This window comes from Trachypithecus francoisi, unplaced genomic scaffold (assembly GCF_009764315.1).
Source record: "Trachypithecus francoisi isolate TF-2019V2 unplaced genomic scaffold, Tfra_2.0 Lachesis_group15, whole genome shotgun sequence".
In the NCBI taxonomy this organism is placed as follows: domain Eukaryota; kingdom Metazoa; phylum Chordata; class Mammalia; order Primates; family Cercopithecidae; genus Trachypithecus; species Trachypithecus francoisi.
In genome coordinates, this window is record NW_022681460.1 from 112,026,565 (window position 1) to 112,042,151 (window position 15,587).

The 15,587-nt window shown below is 56.2% G+C and overlaps 1 protein-coding gene across 4 annotated transcripts; it reads right to left on the reverse strand.

Annotated features, from left to right (window-relative positions):
• Nucleotides 1-482: 482 nt before the first annotated feature.
• Nucleotides 483-15,532, reverse strand: MMP25 (matrix metallopeptidase 25). Of its 4 annotated transcripts, none has more exons than XM_033236014.1 (10): nucleotides 14,881-15,532; nucleotides 14,355-14,487; nucleotides 11,456-11,591; nucleotides 11,054-11,346; nucleotides 5,860-6,036; nucleotides 5,676-5,760; nucleotides 5,458-5,540; nucleotides 4,739-4,891; nucleotides 4,404-4,661; nucleotides 483-526 (listed from the first exon to the last, which is right to left on the reverse strand). In XM_033236014.1, the coding sequence occupies exons 1-10, from the start codon at nucleotides 14,992-14,994 to the stop codon at nucleotides 498-500; spliced, it is 1,461 nt and encodes a 486-aa protein (XP_033091905.1). In that variant the 5' UTR covers nucleotides 14,995-15,532; the 3' UTR covers nucleotides 483-497. The 4 variants fall into 4 exon arrangements, with proteins under 4 accessions (XP_033091905.1, XP_033091902.1, XP_033091903.1 ...); XM_033236011.1 differs by lacking the exon at nucleotides 483-526 and adding an exon at nucleotides 2,334-4,247 and having other exon boundaries at nucleotides 14,881-15,024; XM_033236012.1 differs by lacking the exons at nucleotides 483-526; nucleotides 14,355-14,487; nucleotides 14,881-15,532 and adding exons at nucleotides 2,334-4,247; nucleotides 12,884-13,405.
• Nucleotides 15,533-15,587: the final 55 nt, after the last annotated feature.

Here is a 15,587-nt window from a genome sequence, read left to right on the forward strand (position 1 = left end):
GTGATGCAATTCACAGGCAAAGCAATTCACTCACTGACCTGTGCAATTTAAAGCACAGAACTGTGCAGCTATCACCACAACCCATTTTAGAACATTTTCATCACTTCTAAGAGAAATTCTGCCCCTCTGAGACATCACCGCCAGTCCTCACTTCCCTGGACAACCACTCATCTACTTTCTTTTACTTTTTCTTTTTTTTCTTAGACAGAGTCTCCCTCTGTTATCTAGGCTGGAGTGCAGTGGCACGATCTCACCTCACTGCAACCTCTGCCTCCCGGGTTCAAGCAATTCTCCTGACTCAGCCTCCTGAGTAGCTGGGATTACAGGCACATGGCACAACAACCAGGTAATTTTTGTGCTTTTAGCAGAGACGGGGTTTCACCATGTTGCCAAGGAGTCTCGAACTCCTGACTTCAAGTGATATGCCTGCCTCCGTCTCCCAAAGTGCTGGGATTACAGGCGTGAGCCACTGCGTCCGGCCTCATCTGCTTTCTCTCTCAATGGATGTGTCTCCCCCACACGTTTCCTGTAAGTAGAATTACACACTAGGTGACCTTCTGTGTCTAGCGTCTTTCACTGAGCATCCTGTTCTTGAGGTTCATCTGTGTTGTAACATGGATCAGTCCTTCATTCCTTTTTTCTGGCTGCATAATATTCTACTGTGTGGATAGACCACAAGTGGTTTCTCCATTCACCCATCGAAGGACACTTGGGTTCTTTCCTCTTTTTGGCTATGCTGAATAATGCTACTGTGAACATTCACGCACAAGTTTCTGTGCAGACATATGTTTTCAGTTCTCTTGGATACGTATGAAGGAGAAGAGTAGCTGGGTTACATGGTTAATGTGTTTTTATCCTTTTGAGGAACAGCCAGACTATTTTTCAAAATGTCTGTCATTTTACATTCCCAGCAGCAGTGTGCGAGGGTTCCTGTTTCTCCATATCCTCAGAAACATTTGTTATGCTCTGGGTCTTTTTAATTCTAGCTATCTTAGTGGGCTGAAATGGTATCATGTGACAATTTTTTTTTTTTTTTGATACAGTCTCGCTTGGTCGCCCAGGGTGGTGTGCCATGGCGTGATCTCGCCTCACTGCAACCTCCAACTCCCGAGTTCAAGCGATTTTCCTGCCTCGGCCTCCCAAGTAGCTGGGATTACAGGCATGTGCCACGACACCCGGCTAATTTTTGTATTTTTAGTAGAGACGGGGTTTCACCATATTGGCCAGTTGGTCTAAAACTCTCGACCTCAAGTGATACCTGCCTCTCAAACGACTGCATCAGCCTCCCAAAGTGCTTGGATTACAGGTGTGAGCCACCGCACCCGGCCAATTTTTTTTTTTTTTTGAGACAGATCTGTTGCCCAGGGTGTAGTGCAGTGGTGTGATCACAGCTCATCGTTGCCAAGACCTCCCACCTTCAAGTGATTCTCTCCTCTTAGCCTTCTGAGTAGCTGGGACTACACATGCGAGGCGCCATCATGCCCGGCTAATTTTTGGATTATTTTGTAGAGACAAGGTCTCACTATGTTGCCCAGGCTGCTCTTGAAATCCTGGGCTCCAGCCATCCTCCCACTTTGACCTCCAAAAGTGTTTGGATTATAGGCATGAGCCACTGTGCCCAGCCTCTTTCCAACTTTCTGGATGATGTCCTTTGAAGCACAAGTTTGAAATTTTGATTATGAGACCATTTAAAAAATAAAAATAATCGCTTTGACATGACATTTTTGTGTAGCAGTTATAAAATTTTAAAGGCTCTGGAAGTCTACATGGAGCCATGAGGCAGTCTCAATTCCACAGTGGCCGACTGTCCTCCGGGTGCCCCATAACCAACTTTTGGGTTCCTCTCTACTTCTTCCTCCCACTCTTCTTTCTTCTTTTTCTTCTTCTTATTTTTATTTTATTTTTTTTTTTTTTGAGACGGAGTCTCGCTCTGTTGCCCAGGCTGGAGTGCATTCATGAGATCTTGGCTCACTGCAACCTCCCTCTCCTGGGTTCAAGAGATTCTCCTGTCTCAGTCTCCTTAATAGCTGGGATTACAGACATGCACCACCATGCCTGGTTAATGTTTTTTTTTTCTATTTTTAGTGGAGATGGGATTTCTCCATGTTGGCCAGGCTGGTCTCAAACTCCTGACCTCAAATGATCTGCCTGCCTTGGTCTCCCAAAATGCTAAGATTAAGGCGTGAGCCACCACACCCGGCCCCACTCTTCCTTCTTAGATTCCCCATCAACCCTGGATTCCTTCTTCTGCAAAGCAGGGAGATTCAGGTCGGTCCAGTTCCCGCCACAACACTTCTCCCTAGGTCCATCAATGCTCAGAAGAATGAAAGGGCTTTTTGTCCATTCATTTTTATTGTCCTGACTGGGATGAACAAGTTTCTAAAATACAAATTTCTCCCTCCTCATACATGGAAGAGAAACTGACAGAGGCCCAAATCGTTTCCCAGCAGCCCAGAATTCCCAGGTAACTGACCAGTCTCCTGCCTCTGTCCTCATGCTGATCTATTTGTATGAGAAGTTGGGGGAACCCCTTCCCTGGTCGTGGGGATGGCTGCCCACAGCCTCAGTTCCAGGAAGCACTAGGGGGTCACGGAGGCTGGACAGCAACTTAGGAAGTGGCCCTAAGTGACTCTACCCATGGGGGTCAGGCCGCCAGTGTGGCTCTGTAGAGAAGATATGAAGAGATTGGTCCTGGGATGGGGGAACACTTCAGAGCCACAGAAATGCCACGAGACAGTCAGCTACTGCCCCCCACAATCCCCGCAACTAGTTAAAATGCAGATTCCTGACCCCACCCTGAGTGAGGATTCAGGGTGAGGTGTGGGATCTGCAAACTTCAATTTCCCAGTGATCCTGATGTGGGATAGCCTAGAAAAATAGTTCCAGAGACAATAATTTAGATCCTAAAACTGTGGGGAGTGGGGACAGGGTGAATCAGGTGCCCCCAGGTTCCACCCACCCCTCACTCTAGAACTAAGGCCTCCCAGGAGAGAGTGCTGAGGGAGCAATGACCAGGCCTGAGCCACGGTTCCGTCCCTGTCTTTCCACCAGCGTTGAGTTGATGGGAGTCCAGCTGTTCTCTCCAGGGTGCAAGCAGGGAAGGGGTTTTGGGGATAGAAAGGTGCTCCATTCAATGGGAGGCAGTTCTGGGCCCAGGGAGGTGCCCAGGCTGGGCGGCCTGGGAAGGAGGAGACAGGTGGCAGGGGAGGAACCGAAACAAGGTTAACAGGGTCTGGAGAGCAAAGATCATCCCTCCAGCCACTGATGCCACCACCCAGGACGTGGTGCATGGGTCCTCAGGGGTGATATCTGGGCTGGTTCCGGGTCTGGGTCCCAGGTTCCCACCAATGTGGCAATGACTGTAGAGGGGCATCGTGGGAGCAGAACGGGGTGAGAAACTGCGGGTGGGAGAGGGCAGGGCCCGGCTTCGCAGTGAAGCCTGTCCTCTAACGACCCAGGAACGCCAAGCACAGTGGCCAGGCAGGGCAGGGCTGCGGAGAGTCCCGGGACTGCGCTCCGAAAAAAGCTGCCTTTTCCTGGAAAAGGACGGTCCTGCGGGGGCAGCTCGCCGCCAGGGACTGCCAACCCTCCGGGTGAGGCCGCAGGCCCGCCCCTTGTCCTCCCCGCCCCTCCCCGGGCTCGGGAGGCAGGGTCCTATCGCTCCCTGGTGGCTGCCGCGAGGGAACGACGGGGGCGGCGACCGACACGTGGACCCAGCACGGGCGCCCCCTGGCAGCCGGTTCTGGTGGCACCGCCGGGGGCGGGAGACCCCGCGGAGACTGAGTCCAGCGCCAGGGCGACCAGTCCCCGCTGCCGCCGCCCCTGCGCGGGAGATCCACCCCGCTTAGTCCGCGCCCAAGCCCCCGTCTGTGGGAACAGACAAGGGGCCTCCGCAGCGCCTCACAACCCCCGACCAGTCCAGCGGCGGGGGACTTGGCCGTGGCAGGCGCTGTTCAGTCTGGATGGCTTCCCCCATCAGCGGGAGGCGACAACCCTCACCAGCAGCGGCAAGAGGAGCAGCGGGAGGGGAGCGGGCCGCCGTCCTGCAGCCTGGTTGAGCTCGCACTGACAATCGCAGGCTCTGGACTCGGGGGTCGCTTTGGGGGGCCTGGGGGCGCGGGGACCAAAACTTGGGGCGGGGCAGTCCAGCCAGTTGGGCCCCATGGGCTGGGGGGCGTACGGCTCGGCCTTGATGCTGTTCTTGGGGAAGCGCCAGTAGTGGGCACCCTTGAAGAAGTAGGTGTCACCTGGGAGAGCAGAGCTTGAGTCCCGGTCCCGCCCCGCCCCGCCCCCCCCCACTGCCGAAGGACCCCCATCCCTGTAGGGTGGTCTCCATGTCCCCATTCCCCACACCCCTCTCCCCACGCCAGGCCTAGTAACCCGCAGGTCACCGCGCTTCCCACCTGCGTTGCTGACGGTGACATCGTCAGGGGAGGGGGGCGCGCCTTCCCAGAGGCTCAGGTCGCGAGGGTAGCCGGGGTCCGGGCGCGCCGCCGCCTCATCGTAGCGCCAGTACTGCCGGCCGCGGACCAGGTAGGTCTTCCCGTTCTGTGGCCACGAGAACACGGCGTCCACCTCCTCTCCAGGGGGCAGCCCCAGCTCCGTGAGCGGCCGCGCCCCGCGCTCCAGCTGCCGGTCCTGGAACACCCAGAACTGGGGCCCTGCAGGGCAGAGGCCGGGAGGTCAGGGTGGGCTCCCCGCGCCGATCCCAGCGCGCTCCGCCGCCCGCCCCACTCACCGCTGAAGAGGAGGATTCGGCCGTCTCCGTGCCGGGCATAGGCGGCCTGCACTACCCTCACCTGGGCAGGCAGCCCCTCCCAGAAGCGGTGCAGCCGCGCGGGCCGCGGGGACACCAGCTGTCCGGAGGGCTGGAGGCGCCAGAACCAGGGGCCTGCAGGGGACAAAGGGGTTCGCAGGAAGGCATGAGACAGCAGGAGGTCTCCTCCCGCAGGGTGTGTGGCTGGGTGGGGAGGGGTTCCATCTGGAAATCAAGGGCGCAATGGATCTAGGGTAGCCCATCCTGGCCTGCCTGGGACTCTTCCCTTTTTAGTACTAAAAGTCCCAGGGCTGTGCCTGGTGGCTCAGACCTGTAATGCCAGCACATTGGGAGGCTGACAATGGAGAATCACTTGAGCCAGGAGATTGAGACCAGCCTGGGCAGTATAGTGAGACTCCATCTCTACAAAATAAAAAAATAAATTACTAGCAAGGCCTGTTGGCATGTGCCTGTGGTCCCAGCTACTAAGGAGGCTGAGGTGGGTCGATCACTTGATCCCGGTATTTTGAGGCTGCAATGAGCCGTGATCACACCACTGCACTTCAGCCCTGGCAACAAAGCAAGACTCTGTCTCAAAGAAGAAGGAAAAAAGTTCCACTTCCAGGGTAAGCCCACAACCCCAGTGGGTCACTGAAGTGGGCAGGAAGCCAACATATATGAGGCCACATGAAATGACTCACCTTTGAAGAAGAAAGTTTCCCCTCGGATGTTGGCGATGGCGTCAAAATTGCCCTCACACCGATCAGGGATGGGGAAGGACGGGCTGGGGAGGAAAGGAGAGGTGAGCAGAGGGGGGGCTTGTTTCCTCCAAGGCGGAGACCCCCACCATCCCCATCTCAAAGGACACTGAGGCTGGGCAGCTGGTCACCCAAGGTCACCCAGTTGGTGGGGGACTCACCTGTCTGGGGGTGAGACTGGGGGCTGGGGAGGAGGAGCCAGGGGTTTCCTTGTGGGCTTGTCATATGGGGTTTGGGGTGCCTTCCCTGTGGGGAAAGAGTCAAGCAAGTGTGGGTCCCCTGGCCTGCTGCAGAGGACACTGGATGGGGCAATGATGGTTTCGCAGCGGGTCCCTCTCCTCCTACCATAGAGCTGCTGCAGGCCATCACGGTCATCCGGAGACAGGCGATACTTGTCAGGGTTGCCCACCGGACCCTGGTAGAAGGGCCTCATAATGGAGTTGGGGGCTGAGGAGTGGCCCAGGCCCAGGGCGTGGCCAAACTCATGGACAGCCACGGCAAACAGGTCGGTCCCCTCGCCGTCTGCAGGAGAAAGCGGGTGGAAGCTGAGGCTGCCCCTGCCTGGGGAAAGGGGGCACAGGAAGGCCCTGCAAGTGCGGCTATGGCCAACAGGAACAGCAGGACACCCTCCAGAGGTAGCCTCAGCCTCCTCTGCCCAGGACCCCCCCGAACTCTCCATCATCCCTGTCTCCAGTCACCCAGTCAGCATGGCTGTGCTGTCTCCTAAGCCCATTTTACAGAGGAGGAAACTGAGGCACAGAGACTTCAAGGTAGGTGGCCAGGTACCCTGGCTCTGCCGGCCTGCCTTTCATCAGGGGTTTCAATGGTCTTGGTCAAATCACATCTGCACTGATGAATTTCCCTGTCGACTGTAGGTTCTCTTGTTGCTCTGAGTCCTTTTTCTGAGAAACTGGGGGAAGTTCGGTGTTTCAGTCAGAGCGATATCATTCATCTCTCACCTTCTTCCCTGCCTTGTCTCTCCTGGGCCATACTGGGCTTCCGGACCCTGCACCCCTTCCTGCACCCTTGTCACGCCATGCATCTGGGGGAAATTACACAACCACAACTGTGCAGCCCCAGCCGCACGAGATTCCCAGAGGGCAGTCCACAGGGGCCCCGGTACCTCCTATCATCCTTGCCCCAGGCTCTGGCAGGCAGCTCCTGCATGCTTCCCTCAGCCCCATGGCAGGCTCACAGCCCCTTGAGCTTCCAGTCAACCCCAGCCCCCAATTCTCAAATGATAAATGTGTTTCCTGTTTCATCAAGACAGGACATCAATGTTATCTGTAACTTCCGGTGCACTGGGGCACACAGCTGCATCTCCCCATGCTCACCTCCTGCCTCTTGCTGTGCTCAGTATGAGGACTTAGCCTGGATCACCTCCTCCAGGACAAGAACAACCTACCCTCATCTGTCCATCCAATCTACCCACCCATCCATCCCTGCCTCTGGGCATGTATCCTTCCATCCATCCATCCCCCGCCTCTGTGGATGCATCTGTCCATCCATCCCTGCCTCTGTGCATGCATCTGTCCATCCATCCCTGCCTCTGTGCATGCATCTGTCCATCCCCCGCCTCTGTGCATGCATCTGTCCGTCCATCCCTGCCTCTGTGGATGCATCTGTCCGTCCATCCCTGCCTCTGTGCATGCATCTGTCCATCCATCCCTGCCTCTGTGCATGCATCTGTCCGTCCATCCCTGCCTCTGTGCATGCATCTGTCCGTCCATCCCTGCCTCTGTGCATGCATCTGTCCGTCCATCCATCCCTGCCTCTGTGCATGCATCTGTTAGTCTATCCATCCCCGACTCCTTCTTTGTATCAGCTCATCCAGTGTTCAGTGCTCACAACTCCCTCATCCTAAGATGCTCATTGGACCTATTCCCTCCCCTCACCCCACACGGTTCTCTGCCCTCCCTTCCCAGTCAAGTTCTCCAGCCAGTGGTCTCAACTCAATCTTCACTTCCTCTGCTCCTCTCATGCCCAAGCCCACTGTGGCCTAAATTCTTCCCCAACACGCTGGGTCTACAGGCACTAAAAAGGTGACTTTGTCCCTGGATGACCAAATACAAGCCAATGTAACTTACTGGGCTTGTTTTTCCCCCAGCCACGGCTGACACTTCCTCCTTCACTCTTTGGGCTCAGTCTTTCTCCATCTCTGTTGATGCCACCTACCCCTTCATGGTGGGGTTCTCTGTAGCTCTGTATCTGACCGTCACGTTCCACCCTTTCCTCCCAGAAGCTCGCCAGCCCCCATGGACTGCTGGCTCTCAAGGCGGCCACTAGCCCAGCTCTGACAGCAGATGGCAATGCACACTATGCGGCCCGGGGCAGGCCCTATGCCAAGAGGCATGGGTGAATCGCTCATTTCATCGGCAAGCCCATGCCACCAGCAGGCACCATTCTCCTTGCATTTCTCAGGCGAGGAACCTGAGACAATGAGGTGAAGGAAGTTGTTCATTACGAGGGGAAGAACCCTGACTTACTTGAATTCAACTTTGAAGCCCACATCCTCTTTTTGTGTGTGTGTGACAGGGTCTCACTGTGTCACCCAGGCCGCAGTGCAGTGGTGTGAACACAGCTCATTACAGTCTCAACCTCCCTGACTCAAGCAATCCTCCCGTTTCAGCCTCCTGAGTAGCTAGGACTACAAGCATGTGCCTCCACGCCTGGCCGAAGCCCACATTTTAATGTTGCGGCACACAGCCTCCCCAGCTTTTGCCTCGCCCAAGCCCTCCGCAGGACCTAGGCACCTTCCTGCCTGCCCCTTTCCCCCCGTCGCTCAGGCTCCCCAGCAGCCCACAGCCAAGGTAGTTAATACAGGGCTACAAAGAGCTGGGCCTGGCCTCAGGCAGGATCGCCTCCCTGGCATTGCCATCCCTGCTGCAGAGCTCCCATGGGATCAGGCTCCTCTCCAGCTGAGACCACATCCTCACTCAGCTTCTAGACTTCCTGCTTCCCATCCCCCTCAGCATATGGCCCCTGAGAAACTTGCTTGCACAAGAATTTCCCTCTGGAGCTCCACCTCTGGGGAACCTGACCTCAGACAGAGGAGACCAAGCTCTAGGGCAGGATCCTCAACTTCCTGGGCCCCACCTGCATGGCCAGCCCGGAGCTCTGCAGACTCCCACCCAGACCTGCACTTGTGCCTGCCTTCTGCAAGCCTACTCCTCCCTCTCCCACTCTCCCACCTGCATTAACAGCACCACCAGGACACCATCCTCCAAAGGCCCCAGCCTCATCTCTCCTGTCACCAGGATCCAGCCAGATCTCAATCCGTGCCCATCCTAACTGAACCTCCCTTAGATCCATCCACTGGCCCCTTCCCCGGGAGCACACTCCACCATCTCGTGCCTGGACCGTGCGAGAACTTCCTGCCTCCCTGCCTCTATCCTACCCCTGGACCCCGCTGAAGTTGATGATAGTTCCAGAATGCAAAACCCCTTAATGATTCCCCAACTGAACAAAGGCTTCCACATGCTTTCAAGGCCCTTGGTGATCCGGGACCTGCCATCTTCTGCAGTCTCCCTACTGATGCCATAGTTTTGGCTTCCGGCCTCAGATGTCCCAGGTCATTTCCCTGCTCACTGGCTCCTCGTACCCCTGACTCAGCGGACTCGCTGCTTTCCTATTGGATCTCAACCCTGTGTACCCGGGGAGAGTGGTACTCTCTATGTCTGGTCTTGTGCTAGTCGGCGCTCAGTGTGTGTGTGTGGATATTTACATATATATATATATTTGAGATGGAGTTTTGCTCTTGTTGCCCAGGCTACAGTGCAGTGGCACAGTCTGGGCTCACTGCAACCTCTGCCTCCTGGATTCAATAGATTCTCCTGCCTCAGCCGCTCCAGTAGCTAGGATTACAGGTGTGTGCCACCACACCCGGCTAATATTTTGTATTTTTTAGTAGAGACGGGGTTTCAACATGTTGGTCAGGCTGGTCTCAAACTCCTGACCTCAGGTGATCTGCCCGCCTCTGCCTCCCAAAGTGCTGGGATTACAGGCGGAAGCAACGGCGCCCGGCCTATATTCATATATATATTGAGGGAATGAAGTCACCTCTTCTAGGAAGCCTCCTCTTGCCCAAGAGCTTTGGGCCAACATCTCTGAGCCCCTGCAGGCTTGAGGACTTCCTCTGCTGGGACTTTGTGCAGCTGTGTCACTGTGGGTTTTGTCATTGCCAGTCACTCTTCTGACTCAGCTGCCAGGTAAAGATTTGTTTTCATTTCTGTAAGCCCCCAACTCTGGATTGGAGCTAAGCACCTGCTAGACCTCTGTGATGGTCAATTTGGCCCAGCTGTCGTGCCCAGCTGGTTGGTGAAACACCAGTTTAGATGCTATGGTGAAGGTGCTTTGTAGATGCAATTAACATCTACAATCAGTTGACCTTAAGTCAAGTAGATCATGCTCCATAGTGTGGCTGGGGGTGGGGTGGGGGCAGAGCCAATTGGTTCAAGGCCTTGAGAGCAAAAGCTAAGGTTTTCTGGAGAGGAGGGAATTCTGCCTCCAGACTGTCACTGAAATCCGGAGTTGCCAGCCTGCCATACAAATTTTGGACTTGCTAGCCCCTACAATCCTGTGAGCCAATTCCTTAAAATAAATCTCTTTACATACACACACACACACACACCCCTCCCCATACACACATAAACACACAGACACATCCCACACACACACATCCTATTGGTTTTGTTTCTCTGGAGACCCCCCAGCTGATAGAGCCTCCATCAATAAATATAAGTTAAACCTAATTATTGGCCAGGAGTGGCGGCTCATGCCTATAATCGCAATGCCTTGAGAGACCAAGATGGGAGGATCACTTGAGCCCAGGAGTTCGAGACCAGCCCTGGCAACACAGTGAAGCCCGGTCTCTACAAAAAATTTTAAAACTAGCCAGGTGTGGTGGTGCACATCTGTGGTCCTGGCTATGTGGGTGGCCGAGGAAGGACGATTGCTTGAGCCCAGGAGGTGAAAGCTGCAGTGAGCTGTGACTGTGCCACTGCACTCACTCCAGCCTGAGCAAGATAATGAGATCCTGTTTCTACAAAAAGTTAAAAAAAAAAAAAGCCAGGTATGAAGGTGTGCACCAGTGATCCCAGCTACTCTGCAGACTGAGGTGGGAGGATTGCTTGAGCCAGAAGTTCATGGTTGCAGTTAGCTCTGATTGCACCACTGCACTCTAGCCTAAGGAACAGAGCAAGACCTTGTTTTTTTGGTTTTTTTTTTTTTTTTTTTTTGAGACGGAGTCTGGCTCTGTGGCCCAGGCTGGAGTGCAGTGGCGCGATCTTGGCTCACTGCAAATTCCACCGGGTTCATGCCATTCTCCTGCCTCAGCCTCCTGAGTAGCTGGGACTACAGGCACCCGCCACCGCGCCCGGCTAATTTTTTGTATTTTTAGCAGAGACGGGGTTTCACTGTGTTAGCCAGGAGGGTCTCGATCTCCTGACCTCGTGATCCGCCCGCCTCGGCCTCCCAGAAAACTTATTCTGGCCAAGACCAGACCTGGCAAGAGGATCTCTCATAAGAAAGGAGATTTTACCTGTTGACCCAAAAGTCCAGGTCTCCTCATCGTCAAAGTGAGTGTCCCCGGAGATGGGGTGCTCCCCGGGGAAGAAGGCATGGGCTAGAGTGCCCCCCAAGCCGTCGAAGGGGTAGCTGTCCTGGTGGAAGGCGCGGGCAAAGTCGATGAGGATGTCGGGCTCCTGGGCCTGGGGGGAATCCACCTCATGAAATGTGAGGTCTGACTCCATGCCCCAGGCCATCAGGGCATAGTTCATGAGGACCCGCACTGTCTCCTGGCTCAGTTGGGAGCTCTGGGGGAAGGAACGTACCCTGGGGAGAGGGGAGCAAGGCGTAAGGGTAGCCGTGGAGGGAGCAGGCAGCCATTCAAAGCTGGAGCCCAGCAGGCAGGCCCAGGGTGCGGGTGGGGCCTGGGACCTACCTCCATGTCAGGGTTCGCTTCTTCCACACGCTGCCGCTCAGAGCATACCGGCGACGCCGCCTGACCAGCCCCGCCACCCCCAGCACGTCAGGCAGGGAGCAGCGGGGCTTTCGCATGGTGGCCACTGTCCCTGGGTCTGTGGGAGACATTTGGTGATGTCGAGTAAGGGGGTGCACAATAGGAGAGCCTGCCTTAATCATAGCACCAGTCAACTTTCTACATGGGAAAACTGAGGCTCAGAGGGCTTAAGAAACGTGTCCTCGAAGGCCACACAGCCCAGATTTGAACCCAGGCAGTCTGTCTCTGGAAGCCAGCTCCTACCAAGCTATTCCCACTGCCCTTTGGAGTGGCGTCACCTGGCCTGGGACAAACTGGCTGCATGCAGGTGGTGCTCAGAGGCTCAGGCCAGGATTTCGCATCCAGCTTTCCTGGGCCCTGGTGGGCAGACTCTGGAGAAAGGAGCCCTGGGTATGCAGTGAGGACCTTTGAGGCTGGAACCCTCTGGGAGCTGTGCAGGCCTCACACCATCACTGCCAAGCTCTCCTCAAACCCAGATTAAGTCCAAAGTCCCCTGGCCGGCTGGGTCTCTGGCCTCCCGTGGCAAGCCACCCCCTCCCGGGTTAGGTCTCTCCGGGGTCCCCTTTCCCAGTCAGGCTCCATCCCCAGTAGTCTCATCTCCAAATTAAGGTCAAACTGCGCCTCATTTGTTGAGGCAGCAAATAGTAGTGAAGGACATATAGATGCCAGACAGTGTTCTAGGCTGTTCCTGAGTCACCGGGACAGAGAAAGGGCCTACCTTTCCTTGTAGTGAGCCAGATCCTTCCAATTCCCTCTTCTTGCCCACTTAACCCCACAGAAGAGTTCCCTGGCCCTGCCTCCAAAATATGCACCCCGAATCTAACTACTCTGGGCCACATACGCCACCCATCCTCCTGCCACCATCCCTCGTGTGGACTCTGCAGCCGTCTTCCGCCTGGTCTCAGGGCTCCTGCCTTTCATTATCCATCAGGACTCAGAGGAAGCTTAAAACTGCAAGTCAAGGCCAGGCACAGTGGCTAATGCCTGTAATCCCAGCACTGTGGGAGGCCAAGGTGGGCTGATCGCTTGAGACTAAGAGTTTGAGACCTGCTTGGCCAACAAGGCAAAACCCTGTCTCTACTAAACATACAAAAAAATTAGCTGGGCATGGTGGCGGGTGCCTGTAGTCCCAGCTACTCAGGAGGCTGAAGCACGAGAATCACTTGAACCTGGGAGGCAGAGGTTGCAGTGAGCCGAGATTGCGCCACTGTACTCCAGCCTGTGCGACAGAGAGAGACTCTGTCAAAAAAAAAAAAAAAAGAACTGCAAGTCATACCAAGTTCCAAGTTACTTCCCTTCTGAGAAACACTTGCGCAGTTGCTAATCACCCTTGGAATCAACCCCAATCACCTTTCAGGGCCCTTGGCTGAGGCCTCTCGCCAGAGCTCTTCAATGCTCCTTTCGCTCCAGGCACACAAGCTTGTGCGTGCCATGGGGTCTTTGCACTTGCCCGGGACACTCTTCTTCCACATCTTCCCATGGCTGGTTCCTCCTCTTTGTGGTCTCAGCTCATATGACACTTTTCAGAGGGACCTGCCCTAACCTGACCAGCCCCTCAGTGCCAATAGCATTTTATTTTTTTCCAAACACTCACCACTATCTGAAATTATCTTGCATATTTATGTTCTTGATCTGTCTCTCTCTCCCCCGAGAAAGCTAGCTGCATGAGAGCAGGAACCTTACCGACTTTATTTATCACTATACCATTGGAGCTGAAAGGGCATGGCATCTAAGAGATGCTCAAAGTGTATTTTGTTAGAGAGACTGGGTCTCCATGTGTTGCCCAGGTTGGAGAGCAGTGGTGCAATGATAGCTCACTGCAGCCTTGAACTCCTGAGCTTAAGCAATCTTCCCACCTCAGCGTTCTGAGTAGCTGGGACCACAGGCCTATGCCACTACACTCGGCTAAGTTTAAAAAAAACCAGGCTTTAGGCCAGGTGCAGTGGCTCACGCCTGTAATCCCAACACTTTGGGAGGTGGACGCGGGCGGATCATGAGGTCAGGAGAGCAAGACCATCCTGGTTAACACAGTGAAACCCCATCTCTACTAAAAATACAAAAAATTAGCCAGGCCGGGTGGCGGGCGCCTGTAGTCCCAGTTACTCGGAGGCTGAGGCAGGAGAATGGCGTGAACCTGGGAGGTGGAGTTTGCAGTGAGCCGAGATTGCGCAACTGCACTCCAGCCTGGGCAACAGAGTGAGACTCCGTCTCAAAAAAAAAAAAAAAAAATCCTTAGAGGGCTGGGCACGGTGGCTCACACCTGTAATCCGAGCACTTTGGGAGGCTGGCCACCTGAGGTCGGGAGTTCGAGACCAGCCTGACCAACATGGAGAAACCTCCTCTCTACTAAAAATACAAAATTAGCCTGGCGTGGTGGCGCATGCCTGTAATCCCAGCTACTCGGGAGGCTAAGGCAGGAGAATCACTTGAACCTGGGAGGCGGAGGTGGCAGTGAGCCAAGATCCTACCATGGCACTCCAGCCTGGGCAACAAGAGCAAAACTCTGTCTCAAAAAAAAAAAAAAAAAGTCCTTAGAGAGTGGGGGGGCGTCTCACTTTGTTGGTCAAGCTGGTCTCAAACTCCTGGCCTCAAGCAATCCTTGAGTCTCCGCCTCCCAGAGCCCTAGGATCACAGGCATGAGCCACCAGGTTCTTGATAAATGCTTATGGAAAGATGAATGTCTGAGGCCCTCTGGGGTTGGGGCCTGAAATCAGCATTTTCACAGCTCCGTGTCCCAGGAGCACGCTGAGGTCTAAAGACTGTAGGGCGGTGGTGAGGCTGTATGCAGAGGCAGGGCTGGGGAGGGGTGGGGGCCACCTACCCATGCGGCCGGTCTCAGGCAGCCCCGCGAACCTCTGCATGACCTTGATGGCATCGCGCAACTTCGCAGGGCTCTGCAGCTGGGCCTGGGCAGGGTTGGGTGGCGGCAGGTAACCATAGCGCGTCAGCCAGTCCTAGGGCATCGGAGGGGACAGGTGAAGCGAGCTGGTGAAAAGTATGGGCTCTCCCTGCCCACCATCATCCTGGCAGCCCTGCCCCTCTCAGGCACCCAGACAGAGCCCAGGGCCCCAGCCCCGGATGCCTTCAGTCCCGGGTTTGTCAGTCTATGTCTGGACTTCAGCTCCTCACCGCAGCTCCTTTCCAGAGCTTCAAATCCCAGCCCCAAACCTCCCCCACAGACCCAAGAATCCGGGAGCCCAGACTCCATCCTCAGTCACTCTTTGGACATAGGAATCTTGCCCCTGCTTTCCCCGGACCCAGGAGTCCGGACTCGGCTTCCCTCTCTCAACCTCCCTGCAGACCCCAAGAACCTGCAGACCCTAAGAGCCTGCGGACCCCGAGCTCACCACGCCCAGGCTCACGTCCTGCGCCGAGGGCTTCGGGGCGCGCGCGGGCGGTGGCAGCAGCGGGAGCAGCAGCGCCAGAAGCCGGAGCTGCAGGCGCAGCACCCGCGGCCGCATGGCGCCCCCCAGCCCTGGCCGCCGGCGGGGTTCGAAGGGGGCCTGGCTGAGGCCGCCCCGGGGACCTGGGGAAAGAGATCCGGGCCTGGAGAGGGCCGGGGGCACCCGGCACGGAGCAGGGAGGGATGGGCTGGAGAGCTGGGGTATGTTCGAGGGTCCTGGAAAGCCCGCGGTGGAGTCAACGGAGGGTCCAGGAGGGCCAGGGTCGCGCCGCTGGGTCGGGTGGGCCTGGGAATCCCAGGACGGTAGAGGGACGCGGGAGCGGCGCAGCCTCTCGGGGTCCCGGGGCTCTGCGCCGGCGGCCCCTCCTCTCCGGGCGCGAGCGGAGGGCTGGGTGGGGCGGGCCGGGCCGGGCGCACCCCGATAAGCGGTAAGGGCGCGGCAAGGGAAATGGCCCAATCTTCGGACGTCCAGGGACAAGGGGCGGGCCAAGAGGTGGCTCCTGCCCGACCCAGAGACCCTCCTCCGACGCAGGACGCCCGGGCGGGGGCCGGGGGTCCACGGCTCCAACTCCCTCGTTCGCAAGTTTCTCTTCCCAGATCCCCGCTCCTGTGGGACTCCCCGGGGCAGGGCTCGCTTCTGCTTTCTTGAAG